The 22,684-nt window shown below is 45.9% G+C and overlaps 1 protein-coding gene and 1 long non-coding RNA gene across 6 annotated transcripts in view; one reads left to right on the top strand and one right to left on the bottom strand.

Moving 5' to 3' along the window:
• Positions 1-434: 434 nt before the first annotated feature.
• On the bottom strand, positions 435-17,512 carry LOC142832317 (uncharacterized). Of its 2 annotated transcripts, XR_012907224.1 has the most exons (4): positions 17,384-17,512; positions 3,093-3,162; positions 1,462-2,103; positions 435-1,349 (listed from the first exon to the last, which is right to left on the bottom strand). It is a non-coding gene; the product is annotated as an uncharacterized LOC142832317 (long non-coding RNA). The 2 variants fall into 2 exon arrangements; XR_012907223.1 differs by having other exon boundaries at positions 435-2,103.
• The window catches only part of Nudt9 (nudix hydrolase 9), a 22,429-nt gene continuing 17,215 nt past the window's right edge, over positions 17,471-22,684 (top strand). Inside the window, exons 1-2 of one of the 4 annotated variants that reach the window (XM_075942718.1) lie at positions 17,471-17,604; positions 21,383-21,622. In XM_075942718.1, the coding sequence (XP_075798833.1) occupies positions 21,426-21,622 (197 nt within the window). In that variant the 5' untranslated portion in view covers positions 17,471-17,604; positions 21,383-21,425. Of the gene's footprint in view, positions 17,605-17,737; positions 17,873-17,996; positions 18,019-18,653; positions 18,915-21,382; positions 21,623-22,684 lie in introns of those variants that run through there. The other 3 variants (XM_075942715.1, XM_075942716.1, XM_075942717.1) reach the window with 3 other exon arrangements.

The following is a 22,684-nucleotide window of genomic DNA, read 5'->3' as shown; positions in this document are numbered from 1 at the left end:
AGCTGGTGGCTGCCTGGCTTCTGTCCCTGGGTGTGTCCCTCTCTTTCTCCCTCATTCTTTCCTTGTTTCCTCTTGAGCATAGATTTCTTCTCCTACTTATTTTCTCTGCCTGCCAGGCCCACCTATTCCTCTCCTGCCTAGGTATTGGCTGTTCATCTTTTTATTAGACCATTCAGGTCTTAGGCAGGCAAGATGAAAGAAATGCAACACACCTTTACATAGTTAAACAAATGTAACACATGTTTACGTCATTAATAAAGGCAGCAGAAACAAATGTAACATACCTTCACAGAGTTAAATTATGCAACATAAACAAGTGTAACACATCTTTGCTTAGTTAAAATTGTGGTGGTGTTTTGTTTATTCTATAACAAATAAATCTTGCCTGAAGATCAGAGTGCAGAACTAAGCCACTAGTTAGTCATAGAGGCCAGGCAGTGGTGGCACACACTTTTAATCCCAGCACTGGAGAGACAGAGGCAAACAGATCTCTGTGAGTTCAAGGCTACCCTGGGCTACATGAGATTGAATCTGTCTCAAAAAAGCCGAGCTCACATAAAGGTGATCACAGCACTTGGGATCACAAGCCTTTGATCCTAGCACTAGGGAGGAGCAGACCGGAGTCATATGACTGGGTGGAGAGAGGAGTATAAGGTGGGAGGAGACAGGAGCTAAAGGCAATCTGAGGAGCATGCAGTCTGAAGACAGGATCACCCCTTTACTTACTTTTGGAAGTAAGAGTGGCTGGCCGCTCTGATTCTCTGATCCTTCCGCTTTCATCCACTAATAGTTGATTCCAACTTTTTATTATTAAGACTAATTAGAATTTGTGCTACATCGGATGCCCAACATGATATTTTGCTCATATTCATTGCTACTCCTACCCACAAACCCTCTCAGATCCAAGCCTCCCTCCCAACTCCTCTCAGCTTTGGGTCCTCTTCCAAACATGTTTTTAGTGGCCATTTGTATTTCTTCTCTGGCAAGTGTTGACTCAAGTCCTGCGTTTATTTTAAAAACCTGGATAGTCTTTCAGTTGCCAAGTTTCCAGCACTGTTTATATATTCTGGACTCCCACATCTGACACTTGCTTTGTGAATATTTTCTTTCATTCCATGGGTTGATTTTTTTCCTTTGTCAATAGAGTCCTTGGAAGCACTAAAAGTTTTTAATTTTGGTAAAGTCTAATTTATCAGGTTTGTTTTGTTCAATCCTGTACTTTGGGTACCATGGGGCATAGTAAGGAAGTCCTCTTGGCTTTAGCCTTTACTAGGAGAGTACTTGGAAATGATGAGTCTTTTTGTTCTGTTTTCGCTTTGCTCAGCCATTCTACATACCTTGTTTTCATCCTGGGGGAAGGAAGCCAGGCAATCATTATGCTGCTTATCCATGCCTCTGTGATACAACCATGGATCAGTCAGTATTTTTGTCTACAAAATCAACCACTTTTGCTTAACTTACCAGAACACATTCATAAAACAAGATGTCTCCCAAGTCTAGAATTGCACATAAAAATCCATCTTTGAATTTGCTGCTATTTTGCCTTCGACACTCTCTTCACTTTTCAGATGAGGAAGTCAACTCTAGAGAAGTGAAGTGGTTCGTCTGTACCCCTGGCTCAGTGTGGGGTCCAGGACTCAGACACTCTTAGATGTTTTGGTCTTCTCTTTGATCACGAATATGTTATCGGGTTTTGGGAAACTGTTGTAGAGCCTCTTTTCTTGGGGAGACACAAAGAAACAATGGAAAATTTCAGTAAGAATCCACCAAAGTCCTCCTTGGGCAACCAGTGAGTGTCCTGAGATTACTGACAGAGCAGGGTGAGGGGTCATTTCCAGCAGCAAAATCACTGAAACTTCTCACCTATACGGAGTCTTAGCTGTGTAGGCAAAGTGGCCCTTTCAACCTACCTTCCTCACGTATACATCGTAGAAACTTACAAGAACATAGAATTAATTCAGCGGGTTGGGAGGTGCAAGAGGAGGGACTGGGAGCTGCAGTGAGGGTCCTGGAATCTCTGCGTGTACTGGATCCTTCTATGAAGGAGCATCGTCAGCCAAGAAGCCTGAGGTGGACAATTTTTTACAAGTAGTCACAGCGGCTCTGAAGAGAATAATGAAATGACTGTTAGCCATGCTGGAGGACGGATTCTGTAACTCGCTGGAGAAAATAGGCCACTTCAAACAGAGAAGTCGGCCTTCTAGGTCTACGTAGGCATGCACATAGAATAACCTTAGAATATGAAGAAAGCGTCAACAACAAACCACTCCCTTCCCTACTAACTACAGGAGAGCTACAGAGACAACCAGCAGACAAACATCTGACAAGGCCTGGGGTAACAGCCTCAAGGCTAACAGGAGAAAGAGGCAGCCTTCATCAGTTCAGTTTGGCATCAGTGTCAACAGCCTTGAGTGGTTCCCAGGTAGGTGTCAAGGGAGGCATCCTCAGTTCAGTGCCTTCAGACCTGTGCTTTTCATCTAAGAAATGATGAGAACTCTTCTTAAAACACCGGCATGGTTATAATTTTTTTGGTTCATTGAATTTATTTAATGCTTAATTTTTGAGAATATCATTCATAAACACTACACACACACACACACACACACACACACACACACTTTAAGCTCGATTTCTCTAGAGCCTTTCAAACATTCCTAGTGTTATTTACCCCGTCTGCCTTTCCCTCTTTATTGCCCCCCTTCTCTCAGTTAACTACCCCCACCTCCCACTGCATGTCACCTGTCCTGCCATTCCCCCATCTCCTTCACATTCCCACAACAATCCCTTTCTATTTTCCTTGCTTCTAAGGTTACCCCAAGTTGCACACTCAAAGCTAATGTTTGGCAGCTGGGAGTCACAACTGGGAACACTTGTCTTTCTGAGCCTGGGCTACCTCATTCAGTATGACAATTTCCGGTTTGGGATATAACTTCAAACGTTTTTAAACTACTTTTATTTTATTGCTATTTGTGTTTGTGCAACCACAATGGTGCACACATTCTGCACTGGGCACATGGAGGTCAGCTCTCTCTTTTCCCTGTGGGTTCTGGGGAATGAACTCAGGTAATTAAGCCTACATGGCAAACTCTTACCTGCTTAGCCATCTTGCCAGCCCAGTATGACTTTTCCAAATTTCATGACATATGGCCACATGATAACTTCCTAGAAAATTAGCAACATATGATCCCATTGAAAAAATTAAGACTGAGCCAGGCCTGGTGGTTCAAGGCCAGTCAAGGCTACAGCGTGAGCCTAGGCAACTTAATGTGACACTATCTCAAAATAAAAAATAAAAAAAGGTGGGTACTGGTAGAGTACCCACATGCATCAGACTCGCGACTCAATTTCCGTAAACAAAACAAAAAGTAAATAGATGAAGAGATAAAAGCAACGATGAAGGTTTTATCTTAGTGATCCTAAGTGAGAGCGTGCTCAGACCTCTAGTGGTGCGAGGGATCAGACCACAGTTCACATTCTCACGCACCCCTGCCATCAACAATTACACCGCGACCATCCTCGAGCGCGTGGATTACACCTGTGCTAGCTAGGGCGTCTTTTGCGGTCATAGAACACCATGACTAAAAGCAGCTTGAGGAGGAAAGGTTTATTTCCGCTCACAGTCCACGTCAGAGTCCATCACTAGGACAGGAACTCAAACAGTGAGGGAGCCTGGATGCAGGAGCTGATGCAGAGGCCACAGAGGGGTGCTGCTTACCGGCTTGCTTCTCGTGACTTGCTCAGCCTGCTTTCTCATAGAACCCAGGACCACCTACACAGGGATGATATCATCCACAGTGAGATGGGCCTGCCTGCATCAATAGTCAATCAAGAAAATGCCCCACAGGTTTCCCCACAGGCCAGTCTGGTGGAGACATTTTCTCAATTGAGGATCCTGCTTCCTAAATGAATCTAGCTTGTATTAAGTTGACATAAAACCAGCCAACACAGTATCTCAGCACTGAGAAGCTTGAGTCAGGAGGATTACCAGTTCAAGGTTAGTCTGATCCTGTCTCAAGAAAAAAAAACAACAACAAGAATTGGGCATATAACTAAGTTCCAGAAGGTTCATGCAGCATCCTAACATGTACCACATCTTATACAATCTGATTTACCATACCGCTCTATATTTTAATTAAAATCCTAAATAAGATTTATAGTATATAATTACATTGTCTATTTTGACCATTTATATTGAGAGCTGTCATTTAAAATATTAAAATGCGTCAGCATGAGTGACAGGAGGTCTAATATTAAAACCCAGTATGAACCAAAACACCAATATTTGATATGTGGGAAGAAAACAGAACAAGGCAGAAAATGGAATTTTATTTATTCCCTATGGTGTAATGAAAATGTACAATGTACTGCTATTTAGTCTTTGTTTTCCCTACTGCTGGGCAAAATATTGCCATTTGTGGATCAAAACTGTCAACAACAAGCGATCTGAGTTAGAGTAAGAAAATGCCACCAAGGTTTGGTTTTCTCCATATTTTTGCATAAAGCTATACAAACTGTGATATGCCAAATAAATCAACGTGGCAACATATAAACCATGAAAGAAAATAAAAAGACAAGGCAGGCTAGTCAACAAGATGCTGGTTTATGAAAAGGTTAGTTTCATTGGGTAATTGCAGCTGTGTGTGTTTCTAGGCGACGGTAGGTGGGCCAGAGAAAGAGCAGAGAGTGGGGGAACTGTCATAGCAGTGTCTTCCGGGGACTTTATATCTGGATGCACACAGAGAAAAGCACTTTCACTTTGAACCTCCTGCAGAGCAGATGCCTGTGTAGTGCCTCTGCCCCTTCCCTGTGTAAAACACAGACAGGAAGTAAAGTCAGTCTGACCTAAGGTCAGGCCTCAGACCACAAACCCAGGACTTACTTACAGGTTTTTTGTTTTAAACTTGTGGCCCCTTTGGTTAAAAGTTCTTTGTTTAGACTTTATGCTTTCCTTTGATATTATTTGGAATAAGTGAGCAAAATTAATAGTTCCTTTCCCCAAAGTCTGGCGTTTGGATAAGTCCGCGTTCCTACCTGCTATGAGGAGTCTTTTTCCGCAGCACTGACAAGAGGGACAAATGGCTCTTCCTTCAGCCTGTGCCTGTGGTGCCTATTGGCATATCAAGGTCTACTCTAGCCTCTAGGCTCCCTCACTCCCTACTCACCAGTACCTGCCACAGAGTCATCCTGTACACAGCCCACCCCACCCTAAACATCTCCAGCCCCTGGGTTTCCCTCCCCTCCCCCAGATTCTGATTCCTATAGAACCCAGCCATTTTGGCTGTACACTCGTGGCTTCTTTCTTGTTCTTTTGACTCTGCTCCTGGACCTCTCTTCATTGTCTGCTTGTTCTCTCTCCTCTTCCTTCTCTCTTTTCTTCCTGTCTCGTTTTCCTCTCCCTTCTCTTCTCATGACCTGGGTCAATCCAGACCCTTCCAGATGCCTCTGCCTTGACACTCCCTACATCTACTACAAACCTTCTCCTCAACCGCATCTAGGAGTGGTCATATTCTCATTTCCATCACTAGCTGCTGTTTACCATGCTTAGGGGACTAGCACCCATGCTAATTAGCTCCATGCACATTTAATATGCCTTCAGCGTAAGGTTATTAATTACCCAGCAGTCATGATTATTTCTTTGGGAGGGGGGAGTCTCCATTCTGCCAGCTGGTGTTATTTAACCTTTGTTGAGGATATCCACCTGGGCGTCAAGGCTCTCAGCTGTGTATGGAAAAGAGACAGTGCATCTCCTCTTGGAAAAACTCTTTGAGAACCATATTCTGTCTGGCCAGTCTGATGAAAACTCCCCCATGTTTGTCCTCACACCCTGTCATGCCTTAGCTTCAGGTATGGTGACAACATAGGGAAGGTCCCCACAGGCCACACCTTTCCCTCCATCTTTAGCTGTTTCACTATAATTTATAGCACATGTTATTAAGGAGTTATATTCAATTTGTCTGTGTATGTGACCATGTGTGTATGCTCATCGGTACACTGGTGCTTGCATGCGTGCAAGTACACAAATGTGCACACTTGTGTGAAGGCCCAGAGGCCAATCAACGTTAGATGTTGTTCCTCAGGACAGCTGTCCATCTAGGTTTCGAGACAGGGCCTCTTCTCCGGGACGTGGGACGCTCCCATTAGGGTGGGGTTGCGATGCATGCTTTTAATCCCAGCACTCAGGAGGCAGAAGCAGGTGAATCTCAGTGAGTTCAAGGCCAGGCTTGTCTACAAAGCAAGTCCCAGGACAGCCAGGACTATTACTCAGAGAAACCCTGTTTCAAAAAACAAAACAAACAAAAACAGAGAGAAAGAGAGAGAAGTAAATTGAATTCCTGGCTGATACTCTACTAAAGCTTTGTGGTCAGAACTGGACTAGATGCATGAAGATCAAGTGTGATGCGAACTTAAATCTGAACATTTTATCTAAGAGTTCATGCACCAGCTGCCCAAGCTAGACCTTTTCATTCTTGTTTGCAGTCCTGGGGTGAGCACTCCAGCACTGAGCTGGAGCCGCTCCCTGGTGAGCTCTGTGCACCAGCACCCAGTGCTGTGGTTGTGTAGTTTATCCAGTTTCTGTGACTGCTGACCCCAGGGCAGCTCTGCAGAGGAGCAGGAGGTTCCAACCTCCTCTGTGGTCTCCACTTGTCATCCGGGTCTTCCCTTCAAGATGACCACGCCATATGTTCTAATTTACTTCATAAGAAAGCATCCCCACTCAGGGAGCCAGGAGAGTGAAGGAGAGGCCACGGACTCAGTGCCCAGCCAACTTGTTGCCTGCAGCATTGGCTAATGGTCTTAATACAATTCCTCTTTCCTGCTGAGGCTGTTACCTCGTGCACTGAAATCACCTGACACTCCGGGAGCCCTTTTCCTTTTTAAACAGCACCTTTGTTCTTTGTAGCCTTTCAAGCCCCTGAAGACTTATCTGCTTGATTTCTCTGAGGGCTTTAGAGAACTACCAGACCCTTATCTTCACCAGTTACACTAGGTGACCAGCTGGTGTTAGCTGTCTGTACACAGGAGCACCTGAGGAAGATGACGCTCTGTCACCGAGCTCTGTCTGTCGCACAATGATGAAATCATTGCACAGTATGCATTAGAGGCCAGTCTATGTGGAGGAAGGGGTATAAATGAGGCAAAAAATAATAGTGTACTCCCCTTTTTCATTTGATTTTTTTTTTATCACCCATGCTTCTATCCATGACCTTGAGCTTTCTAACTGCTGTACCGCTTGCTGTCCAGTTTCAGCTCGGAGTCGCCCTTGCTGAGCACCCCAAGTTCCTCTAGCTCACCCCTTTGAATGCGCCCACTTGAGTCTCTGTTTGACTGGCTCTCTCTAGTGAAGAGTCATTCCATGTCCCAGCTCCTCACTCCTTCCCTGCTCTACCGAGTGGATCCAGGCTGGTCATCCTAAGTGTCTTGATGCTCCCTGCCATCCTCCCTCATGCCCTGCCTGCAGTAGGCTGACCACTCCCCAGTGCCCTCCCACAATCGCTACTGAGGGATGAGATCTTGAGGCTCCTGGAGGAACTGCTGTCACTGTCCAAACTCCCTGTACCACATTTCCCACTCTCCTTCCCATCTGATGACATCATGGACGCTGATCACAAGAAGTGTCCTCATCCCATCACCAAAATCCACTTGAGTCCCTGCACCTGATCCCAGACATATAGATACACACACATAGACACAGACAGACACACACACACGCATGCACACAGACACACACATACACACATGTGTGCACGCAGATCAGGCATCTCTCCTTCCTCCAGCCTTCTAAAGGTGTTCCTTCTTCTTCCTGGTGGAGTTGGTTCTTAAACAACAAGTAGTTTTCTGTTCTGGAAAGAATTCTTCAGAGCCTGGGGGCTGGGCTGTCAGAGAGGAAGCACTTTACTTTGGTGTCAAGTTGGAGGCTTATGAAGTGAACTGATAAAAGATTATTGGAAGAAAAGCTTTTGGAATCAGAAACATGTGATTAGAGAGGCAGAATTAAGGGTGCAGGGGCACTGTGAGGGGAGGGGGAGACCTGGTTTCCTCTTCTGCTGCTGTGATGAGACAGTGACCAAAAGCAACTCTGGGGAGAAAAGATTTACTGTTGTACAGAATTCGGAAGAACACTGGTAGTTTCAGCTGGGTGTTAAATGTTGCTTAGTAACATGATGGGCACTGTCCTGGTGGGGGACTGGTAGTCTTCTAGGGCTTTGTAACAGGCCTACAGTTGATTTCCAAAGAGCAAACATTTCTGTGCCATAAAATTCCTATTCTGCTCCAGAGCCCCAGGACCTCCTCTCTTGACTCTCCCTTGGAAGATGACATGCAGCTAGCTCCTGGGCCGAAAACATATCCTTCAGCACAGGCTGGCCTGACCGAGAACACTGTGTTCCTCTGGGTTTTACTCAAAAGTGGATGTGTTTTGAGCTAAACAATAAATACATCAAAGCCATTTCCCCAGTGGTTATCTATATTTATGATATTCGAGCCCAAAGAGGCCATGACGTAACCTCCAGTAGAACAGGACAGAAAGAGCAGCATTGTGCATCTTATCTCCAAGGGGCCTCTATATGCTTCACAGATGCGACAGGTGTTCAGATTCCAGTGGAGCTTAACCTCTGTTCTCTGGTACTTGTCTCATTAGCGCACCCAGATCATAAGCTGCTTGCTGACCACAGAGTCCACAAGAACCAATGCTAGCAACATGAGCCAGAACCGTACTCTGCAGAATGTCATTTCATGTGAGGCCCTGATGAGCTCTATTTGTGGAAGACAGCTGAAAGGTTCACCAAGCCCGAGAATATGTGTCTGCCCTTACTGAAAGGAAACCACTTCCTACTTCTTAAAATAACCAGGATTGGAAAGAAACTGCACCAGGTCATTAGTGACATCAGGACACCGAGTGCCACACACGGAGAAAGACTGGTACCAAGCGGCGGAAGAGCTCCTGGGCTGGAGCTGCTGTCTGATTAACTCGGAGAGCCTGTCTAACAGCATTCAACACGTGCCTCTGACTGGCAGGTGGGACTGAGAGTGAGATTCCCATGATGATCATTCCACATTATAGAATCTTGATAGCTGAGCTGATCTTTGCTGTATCCAATAAGATTGCCTCTGACTTACTTGGCCCTTCCTTTCCGAATGCCCCTTCCAAAGATCAGGTTTGGAAGTATTCCTATCTCACTTTCTATTGGTGATCAAGGAAGTAACTACAGGGCAGGGCTCAGAGATCCAAAAGATCTACTGTGCCCTGAATGTAGGTCAGGATTTCATTTATCACTTAGTGTTGTTGAATTTCTAGCAGAGGGGCCACAATAGCATTCCAGCACGCTTGATGAGCATCAGAGTAAATATTACAAAGTCTGGGCATTGCCTTTTGCCTAGTATACAGTTACTCTTGTAGAATGCCATAAAACTGTTTGTAAAAGGACTGGAGGAATATGTTATCTGGACTTCTGTGGTGTCACTATACCACTCCCATTTGTTTAGTGACTCTGGGGTCCAAAGAACAGGTTCATGTTGACAAACTGGGTGAGAGGTCATCATGATCTATTATGGTTTGTCTCCCCAGCTTCATTCGGGAGCTGGGGACCTGAACTCCTGTCCTCTGCTTGTGCAGAAAGTCACCTACCCACCCCCATTTCTGGACTCCTTTTATTGCTTTTTTGCTGGTCCCTGACTTCCTGCTTTTCACCCTTCTCTACCTGTTTCATGGAAACATCCAGTTCCTCTAGATCTTTCTTTCCTGCTATCTGAAACAAGTTAAGCCTCAGTAGGAGAGATCATGACTAAGCTACGAGAAGAAAAAAAAAACTGAATTCCATGTTCTGACTTCTTTTCCCTGCAGGTTCCTGCAGTCCATCCACTTCTACTGTACCTGTTTCTTGCAGGATACAGCAGCCAGCCACCAGAAGCTAGCAACACTCAGTGTTAACCCTGGGGAAAAACTAACCCTGCCCTGAACAGATCGTTCTGGCAACCTAGACTGGTATACTCTCCATGGGGAGTAACCTCCAGACGTGTCTGTAAGTGGGCAAGGAGTTGTAAGTTCCTAAGTTAAGCAGAAGCCAAACTATGCAAGATCTTGCAAGCTATGGTAATTTTCATTTCATTTAAATAATAATAATCGTTATTGTGTGCACGCAGCACGGTACATATGTGGACAACTCTGTGCAGTGGATTCTTTCCTTCCACCTTTACACAGGTTCTGGGGATTGAACTCAGGTTATCAGGCTCGTGTGGCAAGTCCTCTACTCACCCAGCCATCTCAAGGGCCCCTATTGAAGTTTCAGTATATCTAAAAATCATTGACGGGGGGGCTGGAAAGATGGTTCAGCTGGCTCTCAGAACCCTAATGGTGGCTTACAAAAACTCTATTTCCAGGGAATTTGCTGTCCTCTTCTGGCCTCCATGGGCATTGCATGCATATGGTGCACCTACATACAGGCAGGCAAAACACCTAGCATACACATAAAAGTTGAAAAAGTGGGCGGAGGGACAGAATCATTGAACAGGTTCTAAATAATAGAGTCATGTGATCCTACTTCATCTGTGGACCCTCCCCCCCCTCCCGTGGTCAGTGTGTAACTGGCTTCTGGAAGAGAAGGGATGGGAGAGAAACAGAAGTAACTGGAGGAGTGCAAGGAAAAGCTGACGGCGGGTTCAACAGGGTGGTTGAGGTAGATAGGGTGGGAACAAATCAGAGTGGTAAGGACTGCCAATGGCTTATATGGACACTGGAAAGTAGGGGCACTAAAGGTTAATTCTTGGGGGTCATTCCCATAGGTTATATACTATTCATGGCTTACGGCTCTATTTAACTGTATATTCTCAAAATAAATGAAGTGATTCCAGCTTTTTTTTTCTTTTGAGACAGATCTTTCTGCACAAAACTGGCTGTCCTCAAGACCATAATCCTCCCGTTTTAGACTTCTGAGTGCTGGACTTTGAGGTGCATGCCCCCTGGTCCCCCTGCTTCAGACTCCCGAGTGCTGGACTTTGAGGCGCATGCCCCATGCTTGGCTTCATGAGGTAGTTTTTATGTGACGTGGAAACTTCATTCCCTAGTTATGAATATTAATGCAATGATGGGAGTTTACGTACAGAACACAATAGAGGAAACAGATTTATCAAAATTCACACGTTTGTTTTCAACTAGCTGCTTAAATAAGTTCATTTCTTTCATGTAATAAATGTTGATTAAAACCTTGAAAAATACTTTCAACTACAAAAGTACATTTTCCGAAATCTCTCTTGTAACACCTAGCAGCACATTTGTAAAAATTGTCCTTGAGTGAGTTTGTCTTGCCTAACAACTAATCTGAGATAGAACCAACACTTGTGTTTTTCAATTACAGAAAGTTTGCCAGGCTCTTTGAACATCCTAGAACGCCAAGTAACTGAGAAAATTCTTGTCTCCTGGCACGATAGACTGAGTTTCCTTTTCATTTTCTGTCTAGATTGAGCACCATATAGTAGAGCTTCATTAAAATCTACTCAGTTATGACCTCTGGAGCTGATGTTGTATATGTCCTGTTGCAGTGCAAGTTGAAAGACTCTTCAGGGAAGAGCCACATTGTGTGGCCAGTGTACTGATAAAATAACTCTGTAGCTGCCCCAGTAGATTCTATTTTATTGATTTATATGTATATGAGTGTTTTGCCATGTGTGTACCATGTGCCTGCTTGGTGTCTTAGGAGGCCAGAAGAGGGTTTTGGATCCCCTGGGACTGGAGTTACAGGTAGCTGTTTCCTACCATGGGGGTGCTGGGGAATTGAACCCAGGTCCTTTGGAAGAGGAGCCAGTTCTCTTAACCCCTGAGCCATCTCCTCAACCCTGCCATAGCAGACTCCTTAAGGAACACTTAGTATGTTACATCTTCTTCAGTAGAGGTGTTTTAAGGTTTTGCTTATCTCTGTGTCCAGTGACCCTTACTCCTTAAGATCTCATATCAAGGCTGGACTTTCCCAGCCCTGACCTTGTATTCAATCATTCCTCTGCAGAGCAACCCCGACTCTCCAGTATGAACATAAGTCATGCCTGCAGCTTGATATTTATTCATATGATTATTATTTTCTTTTTAAACCACCATCTACCCCCTCAGCTAACCCACCGGTTTGCCAGGGCAGCCTGGTAAGTAACGGTGGTTGTTTCATCCACTTCACACCCACGGTATCTGCCACAGCACTGCAACAATTCAGGCATTTAATGGTGAGCACGTCCATGTTTGGTTAGGAATTGGGAGTCATAGTCATTCATGTCTAAATTTGAATCATGGTAAAGTAAACTGAAACATTATCCCCAAATGTCCTAGGCGCAAAGCCCTGGAACCTGTAAATAGTAACTAATATTGAAATAAGGCTTCCATAGATGTGACTAAGGGTTTTGAGATGAGGGTCTCATCCTGGATTGTTGGGCCTGACACTAAATTAAATCACATGTATCTTATAAAGGTGAGGCCAAGACAGAAAAGGAGGAAGGCAATGTGACGACAACAGCAGAGACCGGGGTGAGGTGACCACAAGCCTAGGGATGCCAGTAGTCACAAGCACTTAGAAGGTAGAGAAGGCTACGAACAGACTCTCTGGTAGAGCCCTCTGGTGGTGTGGTCCTGCTGCCATCTTGACTTAGGAACTGTGAAACTGATTTCTGACTTGTAGAACCGTGAGCCAATAAATTTCTAATCCCAACTATTGATTTATTATGGGAACAAATGGGCTGTCCAAGCTATTAGATGTGTTGTTTGAGTCTGGACAAGTTACCTAATTTGCAACTTGGTGCTGAGTCTGTATCAACTCCCAGTTCAGGAAAACCCACAGCAGATGCCCTAGAAGATGTGGTAACATGTATGATAGATGACAATTTGTAGTGATTATGTTGTAGTGCTTGAAAACATATTTATTATGACATTTATTAGGCATTTTATAAACTATTATGCTTAGTTCTCATAGCTCTGTGAAGTTGAATGTCACATCTCCTCACTTTACAGGCAAGGAAAGAGACAGAGAAGTTAAACAGTTTGCTCAAATTGCATTATCAAAATGAAAAATAACATGGGAATAATTTTTTGAAATATTTTAGACGTGTTTTTAAAATATTCTCATATCTTATTGCCAGATGCACTCTATCCATTGAAATAATAGTTCCAGTGTTTCAGAGGGGAGAACAGATATGCTTAGAACAAAGGCGTGACTGTCAAGGGGACTTTTAGTCTCTAGCACAGGATTAATCTTGAAAGCCAAGCTTTGTTAAGTGAGAGCTTTACAGATTCCTTCACTGCTCCTTAAGTCATGAAAAAGCAGAAGCTGTGGGGGTGAAGGTAAAGAACACAGGAGGCCTGAGGACAGTCCTTATTACGGGAAAGAGAGGGAAGCTATGCTGGGCCCCGCAGATTATGAGAACAAGGGGAAATGAGAGTAAATGACACATCCAGAAAGCAGCCTCCCGACTTTTCACTCTGCTAGCTCTCCTGGGCCCGCGTGTTCAAGCCTGGTTTCCAGGCGGCAGTGCTCCTAGGAGATGGCAGAAGCTCTGGGACTCGAGGCCTATTGGGAAGAAGTTGGGCCACTGGTCACCTACCCTTCTGGGGGTACTGGAACTGTGTCCCCAGTCCCTTCTTCTCTCACATTCTGCCCATGAAGTGAACAGCCTGACTGTGCTCTGCACACAATGTGCTGCCTGGGCTGAAGACCAAGAGCAACAGGGCCAATCCGCCCTGGGAAACCACGAGCAAAACCAAACCTTCTCCCAAGTTCACATGTCGCGCATTGAGTAATGAGAAGTTGACTACTCTGTTCTCATGCCACTGTAACTCATGACAACTTCTGCTTGTCTGCTTCCAACTTGGGTAATTTCTTCCTCCTCCTGACCACACTCACTAGGTCGCCCTCACTTGGCCTCGACTTTGCTGTGTAAACTCAGCTGTCCTTGAGCTCAGGTCTGCCTGTCTCTGCTGGGATTAACAACAGCACTACTGTTCCCTGTTTCTCTACTTTGTGAAGACTCAATCTGTTGAGTTTGAAGGGCTTCTTACATCATGGGACCTAGAAAAACTTCAACAAATGTTTCACTCTTATGCCAGATTTAAAAAAAAAATAAAATAAAATGAACCCAATCATGGTTTAATCAAGGAGAAAATTGATTTCCTCCAAAGCTGTTGAAGCAGCTTGCCCAGGCTTGATGCAAATATCCAAGGCCCCATTTAAGTCTCAATTTCCCTCTTGTACTCTACTGGGCAAGGCCTCTGACAGGGTAGTCAGACAGTTGTCCATGGACAGGAGAGTTAGCCCTCCTGCCCAGCACGGATACAGTGTGCAGGTAGAATGTGCACGTGAAGCAAGTCAGACCCTTTTACCAGGGAGACAGCAGGTTCTCACAAGACCCACACAGCAAACTTACACCTTCATCTCACTGACACAGAGCCCCCCCTGGTCCCTTAGATGCAGGGAGTTTAGAGAAGGTTACATATTTTTTCTATTATTATTATTATTTTTGAGACAGGGTTTCTCTGTAGTTTTGGAACCTGTCCTGGAATTCTCTCTTGTAGACTAGGCTGGTCTCGAACTCACAGAGACCTGCTTGCCTCTGCCTCTTGCGTGCTAGGATCAAAGGTGTGTGCCACCACTGCCCGGAGAGAAGGTAGCATCTTAGAGTAGGTGTTTTCCTCAGGAACTGCAGAGGAAAAAAAGACAAGCCTCACTGCTCAGGGTGCTTCAGTGTATGGGCTTCCGTTGTTAGTGGAAAGCTCTTTCCTATCCCAGAGTATATGCAGTCTACATTCCTTTTAGATGAACTGTTCTTCTTGCCCAGTGGCCACAGTGGCCACCAGTTTCATAACCTCCATCTCTGCTCGAAGGTGACCAGCTCAGGAGAGCTTTATTACAATGGAAAGTGACTCTTTCACCACAGGAGATTGTCTATTCTTTCACAGGGCCTCCCCACTCCACCTCTTTTCTCCTCCTCCTGTCCTTCCTTTCTTAAGGCAGCATAGCCTTTGAACTTTGCTATGTGGCTAAGGATGATCTTGATCTCCTGACTCCTGAGTGTCGGCACCAACACAAATCCTCAGGGCACTCTAAGAACTTAGCCACCTCCCCAGTCATTAAGCACTGCCCTGATGTGATGTCATTAGCTTCTTATCACTCACTTCCCTCTATAAGAAAGCAGTCCTTTGGGAGACAGGGTCTTTCCATACAGCTCTAGCTGTCCTGGAACTCCCTATGTAGACCAGGCTGGCCTCAAGCTTGCAGAGATCCATCTACCTCCACCTCGTGAGTGCTGGAATTAAAGGTATGCACCACTATGCCCTGTTTCATATTTATTTTTGAAATACACATTTTTTGAGACAAGATTTTACGATGTAGGCTGGCTTTGAACTTCTGATCCTTCTGCCCCAGCTTCCCAGAGAAAGCTACTAGGACCTGCTTTCAAATGCACATTGAACTGAAGTTCCTAGGGGAAAAGCCACAGCTACATCAATATTCTACAAGGCTGGTTAACTGATTTGGTCTCAATGACCGTCAAGAGTTGGAATGTTGCAGCTCCAGAGACAAATTATTGTGGGTTATCTATCTAAATTGCTATTTATTGCCCTCACCGTGACTATTACACAAATCCTGTTTTAATGCATAAATAGATCCCCTCTCAAAGAGGATGAAATAACACCTGAGGCCCATAGCAGAGAGTTTATTGATGTGCTGTAACTAATGTTTAGAATGTTCTTTGTTCTATTGCTAGAGAAACTAAAATGAAATGGTTACCACCTAGGAACATGATATTTGGAGTCATCTAAATCTGTTCCTGGGGCCACAGGCATTTACATATTGCTCCCCAAGAAATTCTTAGACCCTTTGAACGGAGAGTTATTTTTTTATGTCAACAATATTTGAAGAAAAATGGTATCTGAAAGAGCTATCAAAGATAATGCCTGAGCTACAGAGATGGCTCAGTGGTTAAGAGCACTGGCTGCTCTTCCAGAGGACCTGGGTTCAATTCTTACTGCCTATATGGCATCTTACAACCGTCTGTAATTCCAATGTGGACACTACATACTTGGGATGCACAGACCTTCAGGCAAGACCTCTACACATAAAAGTAAATAAATCTTAAAGAGATAATCCTATATGAGGCTACCAGTTAAAGACCCAAGGGAAGATTTCATTGACTACTGATGCCATAAGAAAGACTGGATTAGGAACAGGATTCTATTTTCATGGAAAAAAAAGTGTGGAGCTTTTTAAAGGCAGGGGAATTGTGTGGAAAGATCTAAAGTGTTGACAGCTGTGGTAGGCTACTTGTCCAGCAGGGAAATAAACTTCTCTCATGGCAGGAGGCAGTGGAGCAAGTGAAAACAAGACAACTATCTTTCATGGGAACTGAAGCCCAAGGTGAATTATTTTCCCGAATGACTGCACCTCAGAGGGATGGCGATCACAGCCTCAGGAAAACATTAAGTGATAGGCTTGTTGTAATGATCTCTCCCGTTTCTTTAAGAGAAAGCCTCGCCCACTCTGGCATCTGCCAAGGCAAATGGATCTTCCTTTGATTCGAGCCTGAGCTCCTTCCTTAGAGGAGCTTCTGTCTCTCCCCCCCCCCCCCCCGTTTCTCTTTCCCTCTCTGCTCTTCCCCCTGCCCCTCCATAACCCACTAAATAAATACCCACTTTCTCTGCATGGCATGCCTACCGGGCTCTCTCACCTGCGTGGCTCCCTGCCTGGGACCCACTGTCCCTCGTGGCTGGTGGCTGGCGGGCTACTTGGAAATCTGCAGCATTTTATCTAAACTGTAACACTTAAACTCCAAAGTGCAGGAGAATATATAATTATAATCCCTACTTCGCCTCAGTATATGGAACCAGGTTTGGGCTGTGGGAATAAAAAATATGATTTCTCATACTTTCGAGTTTATCCAAGCGTGGAATTTAAGGGTGTCAAGTTTGTTATTGCTATTCCATCCCGAGAGTCCTGTAGTTTCCAGGATATGGCTAAAATATGATCGGTGTGGCTTTAAGAAACTGCCAATACCTCAGAGTATGTTCCTAAAGTGCAGAGGGCGAAGCTTACAAATTTGTCTAAGAAAAATACGAAAGCCAGAATGCTGACCGCGTGGCACACTTGGTTTTTACCACTTTCAACTTGTCTAACTTTTGCCCTTCGTGCATCACTTGGCTTATTACCCAGACTGTGCCAGTTTCAAGTGGGTTCAAGTGGGACACTGAGGCGGGCTGTCCTTTCGGACAGGAGGCTCAAGAGAGTCGCTAACACCACGGACAGCAGCAAGACGGGGACTCTAGGGAGCTCAGAACCCCTTCAGGCTTGGGATCCCTTCCTTAGGGCCCAGAGGGGAGCAGGTCACATGACGGGGATGGTCACGTGACGGGCGGGACGCTCACGTTTCCTGCTCACAGGCGGTCGCTGAGCCTGCTCTGTGCGCATGTTTCTCAAGGCGAGTGACTTTCCTTCTGGAAACCACACCGTCGTCGTCCCGCGTTCCCGCACGACCGCGCACCGCTCACGTGACTCCGCACGGCCGCGGGCTGGGCCCTTCACGTCGCCGGGTGCCTTCCGCGTCGGCTTCAGCGCGCCTGCGCAGACCGCGAGGCCCGGCCGGCAGGTTGGTTGGCGGCCCCGTCGTAAAGCGTCGTGGGGCGCCTCGCCGGATGCGCCGTGGGGTCCCAGTGCCCGGCGTCTTTCGGGAGCGGGGTTCGCTCGCTGCGGGGCTCGAGGCCAGGCCCGGCGGCCGCAGACCCCAAGCCCGCCGCGCGCCAGGCGCCGATGGCCGGCCGCTCCCTGAGGCAGGCGGTAGCCACCGTGTCGCTCTCAGTGGCCCTCGCGTCCGTGGCTGTCCGGTCGTCAGGTTGCCGTGGCGTCCCCGCGTCCAGGTACCCCGTTTCTAGGGCGGGCTGCGGCTCCCCCAGACCTGCCTTTCCAGGGGGCTGTGCCGGCGCACGGGGTTTAGCAAGGACCTTTCTCCCGCTCCGGTGTTTCAGTTTGCCCGCATGGCTGTGCCGCCGGCGTTGATTCGCAGGTCACCGGGGTTTACCGGGCATTTGACTGTGCGTTGCCCCGTGTGAGGGTTAATACTGATGCCTGTCACGGAGACACATGCACTGTCGGTGTGAGTGGCAGGCACCGCTTGCTGTGCGCAGGGACCGCGGGGCTGGGACCTCGCTCTTTCTGCTGGGCCAATGGCTGGGAAAGTTGCAAGCCTGCTTCTGTTGAGTCCTCGACACCAGGGTCTGTAGCAGTGGTCCTCTCCCTCCCCTCCCCAGAGCACAAACGCCCACACTTCAGACTTGACATTTCCCAGGAGGCCGACTGTCAGCAAGCTTCAGTTTCACAGAGGAAAGAGAATTCCGTGGTTCTTAGCCGGCTCATTAGATCAAGTTTGAAATTTCTCAGGGCTCCGGTTGCAAACGTGCCATCTTTCTTAGTCTTTTTGAAAATAGAATGACTTCTACTGTCTGTGGTTTGTAGGCCCAGTGACTTTATCTCTTTTCTCTCTTCCTGACAGTGCTTATAAAACCCCTCAATCAGAGCGTCCCTCTCTGCTGGTGTGAATGAACTTCCCTTTACACATCTGGTCTTCAGTGGGGTTTGCCGAGGGAGAAACTCAACTCGGGCAATCACTGATGGCTTCTTTTGTTGATTGGTACCAGAACAATACAAAGCTGCTCGATGTTCTGTTTTTATCGTAGTAAGATGGGGAAGGGAACTTTGACAGTGGGGTATCCAGAACCGAAACTGCATATTCAGAAGAAAAGCCCAAAGCTGAGTCAGCAAGAATGTGTCAAGTGCCAGCTAATCTAATATTGCAAACCATCTGGGGAGCGACAAGAGCGATATCACTTCAAGAGTTTTGTGGCTATCATTTTCTTCAGGGGCGTGGCCCAGCTTAGAGCCTGGCTCTGCATTCTGACTGCTGTGAGTGTATGACCCCAGTTAGCCTACTAGGCTCCCAAGGCTTTGTTAGACTTATTTCGAAAACAGAGGTTTGTGAGGGTCAGATGAGTGGGCAGAATTCCATCGCTTAGCACAGGGCCTTGCAAGTGCATGCTTAGCTCTTAGAATCTATAACACTGAGATTTTCCTTGGTTCAAAGCAACATGCCACTTTTGAATTCCTTTTATTGCCAGTCTTAGGAACTGGTCTCTGCTTTGTAAGATGCTTTTTGTTAGTTTTCTAATTCCCATTTGTTAGGGCAAACATTTCCTGCACGGATCTGTTATTCAATAAAAGCATTTATGCTCTGTATATGTTTATAATAAGTATTCTTGTTCCAATAGCCATCACTATCTCACACTGGAGAGCGGATCTAAATGGGATTATCAGATGCAGAGTCTGATTTTATTTTGCTATTTATTTTAAAAATATTTATGGATGTTTCTTTCTCTCTGAGCATGTGCAGTTGTGTGTGCTCGTGCACCTGTGCTGAGTCCAGAAGATGATATTGGGGGTCTTATCTCTCACGGTTTGCCTATTCCTTTGAGGAAGATTCTCTCCCTGAATCTGGGGCTTGTGTTTTTTTCGGCTGGGCAGGATCCTCCTGCCTCTGCCGCCTCACTTCCTGCCAACTGGGGTCACAGGTGTGTGTGGATGCCTGGCTTTTTAGATGGTACTGGGACCTGAACTCCAGTCCTCAGTGACTGGGTGGTTGCTGTTCTTAGCAGAAGTGTTGTCTCCCCAGTTCCACTATTTCCCTTAAGAAATTAAATTTGTTAGGAAAGTAAGCATCAGGTGTGTCATCTAATGAGACTGGAGAGCACATTGGCACCATTTGCTTGCTTAGTCTTCCCTAAGTGGGAGAACAGAGAACTTCAGATTACTTAAATAGTTTTGGTGCTTGGTTGGGATAGAATAGAAGAATGAGTATGTTTTTCTTGCCCTATTTCCATCCATGAAACTTATCTCTCATTTCAAAAATAGAGAACAGGACTCTGTTAACTGTTGCTTTTAAAAAACATATTCCTGGAATCTAGTTAGATAAATACACATGTTTCACACTTACGTATTTTTGAGTATGAGCTTTGAATGATACTTGTTTTTCAGAGAACTCATAACTTGGGTTTCAGATCTCTAGTGGCTGAAGGAAGCATGCCGACAGATAGGCAAACAATGAAAACCTGCAAGTTTTCTTGGTGTGTGAGGCAGTTTGCTGAGTGGCCAGGCTGCCTTTGATCAGGCGGTCTTCCTGGCTGTCCATACTGCTCGGGAATTGTACTTTGGATAAAGTCAGTCAGGTTATATATTCTCCTGCTCTTCACTGAAGCCTGCCTCCCTGCGGTGTGAGCCTCCTCATCGGGTGGGCATCCCTGCAGTTTGGGAGTTTGACAGTACCGCATGGGTGAGGAGTGCGCACAAATGAAGGGGCAGCGTTGTGACAGTCACTGAATGGGATCAAGGAAGACAGACTAAAGTCAGGCAGAGCAAACAGTTTGTTGTTGTCTTACAGAAACAATCACCCTGTGTTGAAATGACTCGGTAGTCACCACGGGTAACTCACGGCCATGCAATAACTTGCACATAACCTTCTTTTTTTCTTTCTTTCTTTTTTTTTTTAGTAAATTTATTTTTAAACTACTGTTTATATTTTTACCCATGGCTGAGTTTTCATAGCACACACATCCCCTTTTCCTAAAAGAACATAAAACTGACGTTCTGCCCCGTTTGCTCAGCTAAAATAATTGCAGCTAATAGGCAACAGTTATAAGATTAACTAGTTTGTGTGTGCATGCTGGTGTGTGCCAGTGTGTGTGTATGTGTGTGTGTGTACATATGGAAGCCAGAGGGTGATACCAGATGTCTTCATTGGCCCCTGAGACGGGGTCCCTCACTGACCTCGGAGCTCATCCGTATCACCTGGCTGGCTTTTGAGCTTTTTCCACCTGCTCTACTCCAGTGTTGTGGTGACAGACAGTGCTTAGTGCTTACCTTTTGTGTCGGTGCTGGGGTTCTAACTTAGGTCTCTGTGCTTGTGTAGCAAGCATTTTACTGAGTTACCACTTCAGTCCAGATTTAGCTAGTTTTCAAAATCTTCATGTTGGAAAATCCTTCATAGATGTTACATGTTCTTAACTTGAATTTTTTGATTTAAAGTGTTTATTTTGCTTTTTAATCCTAGTGTACGCATGCACACATGCATGTGAGTGTCGGTGCCTTCAGAGGTCAGCGGCCTTGTCTAGGAGCTGGAATTGTGGTGGTTGTGCGCCGTCTGAACCAGCTCGGCTCCTCTGGAGGAGCAGTACATACCTCTGAGTCATCAATCTCTTCAGCCCCAATTTCCTAGTATTTAGAAGTTTTTGAAATTGAAAATGTTTTGGGAGTCTTTGAACTAGGTTTTTTAGTTCATATGCTTTGGAATGTTTCTGAGATGTTTCTCTTTTTCTCCTCAGAAACTCGTTTCCGTCCTGTGGATTTCACCTTGACGCTGTCATCATGTCAGGTTCTAACGGTGCCAATGAGAATTCCCACAACAAGGCTCGGACATCTCCTTACCCTGGTTCTAAGGTCGAGCGGAGTCAGGTTCCTAATGAGAAGGTGGGCTGGCTTGTGGAGTGGCAGGACTATAACCCGGTGGAGTACACTGCAGTCTCCGTCCTGGCTGGGCCCAGGTGGGCGGACCCGCAGATCAGGTGAGCCATAAGCCGGTCTTGGCTAGGGGTAACGTGTCTACATGTCATGTGTTTTAAATTATCATTTGTCCCTTGGGAAATCATTTTTATCCATGCTGGGTGTTGTTACAAGTCAGTTTTCACGTCCCCTTGAATTTTTTCAAAGCAAACAGTCTTCGCTGTTTCGTGAGGCTCTCCTAATAGGCAAATCTATTTTGATTTGAAATAGCTGCTGTAGTGTCTGTTTTTGCAGTTGTAGTTGGGTGGTTGGAGTTGTAACCCTCTGTTGTTTCGGCACAGTGGACCTGGTATTTGAGGTTGTGAGCATATTTGTGAGACGTGTTTCCAGATGACCAAAACCAGACGATGAGTGTGAAAAAGTAGGGAAGGGCGTACAAAAAGTGGGAAAGGGAGGGAGAGGCAGAGTGCTCTGTGTTCCTGGAAGTGCTCGGTGGTTCATATTTTATAATTATATTCTCTTTCTAGCTTTGGCAAGCTATAATCGACAAAAATTGTATGTATTTAAGATGTACAGCTCAGTGTTTGGATTCACACCTACACTGAAGTGATCAGTACAGTAGCACCAGTTAACGTAGCCATTGCTGTCTTGTGCCCTTCTTTTCGTGGTGAGAACATTTGAGATGTGTCTTCAGTAGGTTTCATGTATACGGCACAGTGTAGGTGGTCGCGGACAGCGGGTCTCTATAGCCAGTGCTCACACAGTGTAGGTGGTCATGGACAGCGGATCTCTATAGCCAGTGCTCACACAGTGTAGGTGGTCGCAGACAGCGGATCTCTATAGCCAGTGTTCACACAGTGTAGGTGGTCATGGACAGCGGATCTCTATAGCCAGTGCTCACACAGTGTAGGTGGTCATGGACAGCGGGTCTCTATAGCCAGTGCTCACACAGTGTAGGTGGTCGCAGACAGCGGATCTCTATAGCCAGTGTTCACACAGTGTAGGTGGTCATGGACAGCGGATCTCTATAGCCAGTGCTCACACAGTGTAGGTGGTCATGGACAGCGGGTCTCTATAGCCAGTGCTCACACAGTGCAGCTGTGGTCACAGACAGCGGGTCTCTA

Source organism: Microtus pennsylvanicus, chromosome 12 (genome assembly GCF_037038515.1).
Source record: "Microtus pennsylvanicus isolate mMicPen1 chromosome 12, mMicPen1.hap1, whole genome shotgun sequence".
In the NCBI taxonomy this organism is placed as follows: Eukaryota; Metazoa; Chordata; class Mammalia; order Rodentia; family Cricetidae; genus Microtus; species Microtus pennsylvanicus.
The sequence above is the reverse complement of the archived record's forward strand: the minus strand, read 5'-3'. Positions and strand labels throughout refer to the sequence as shown.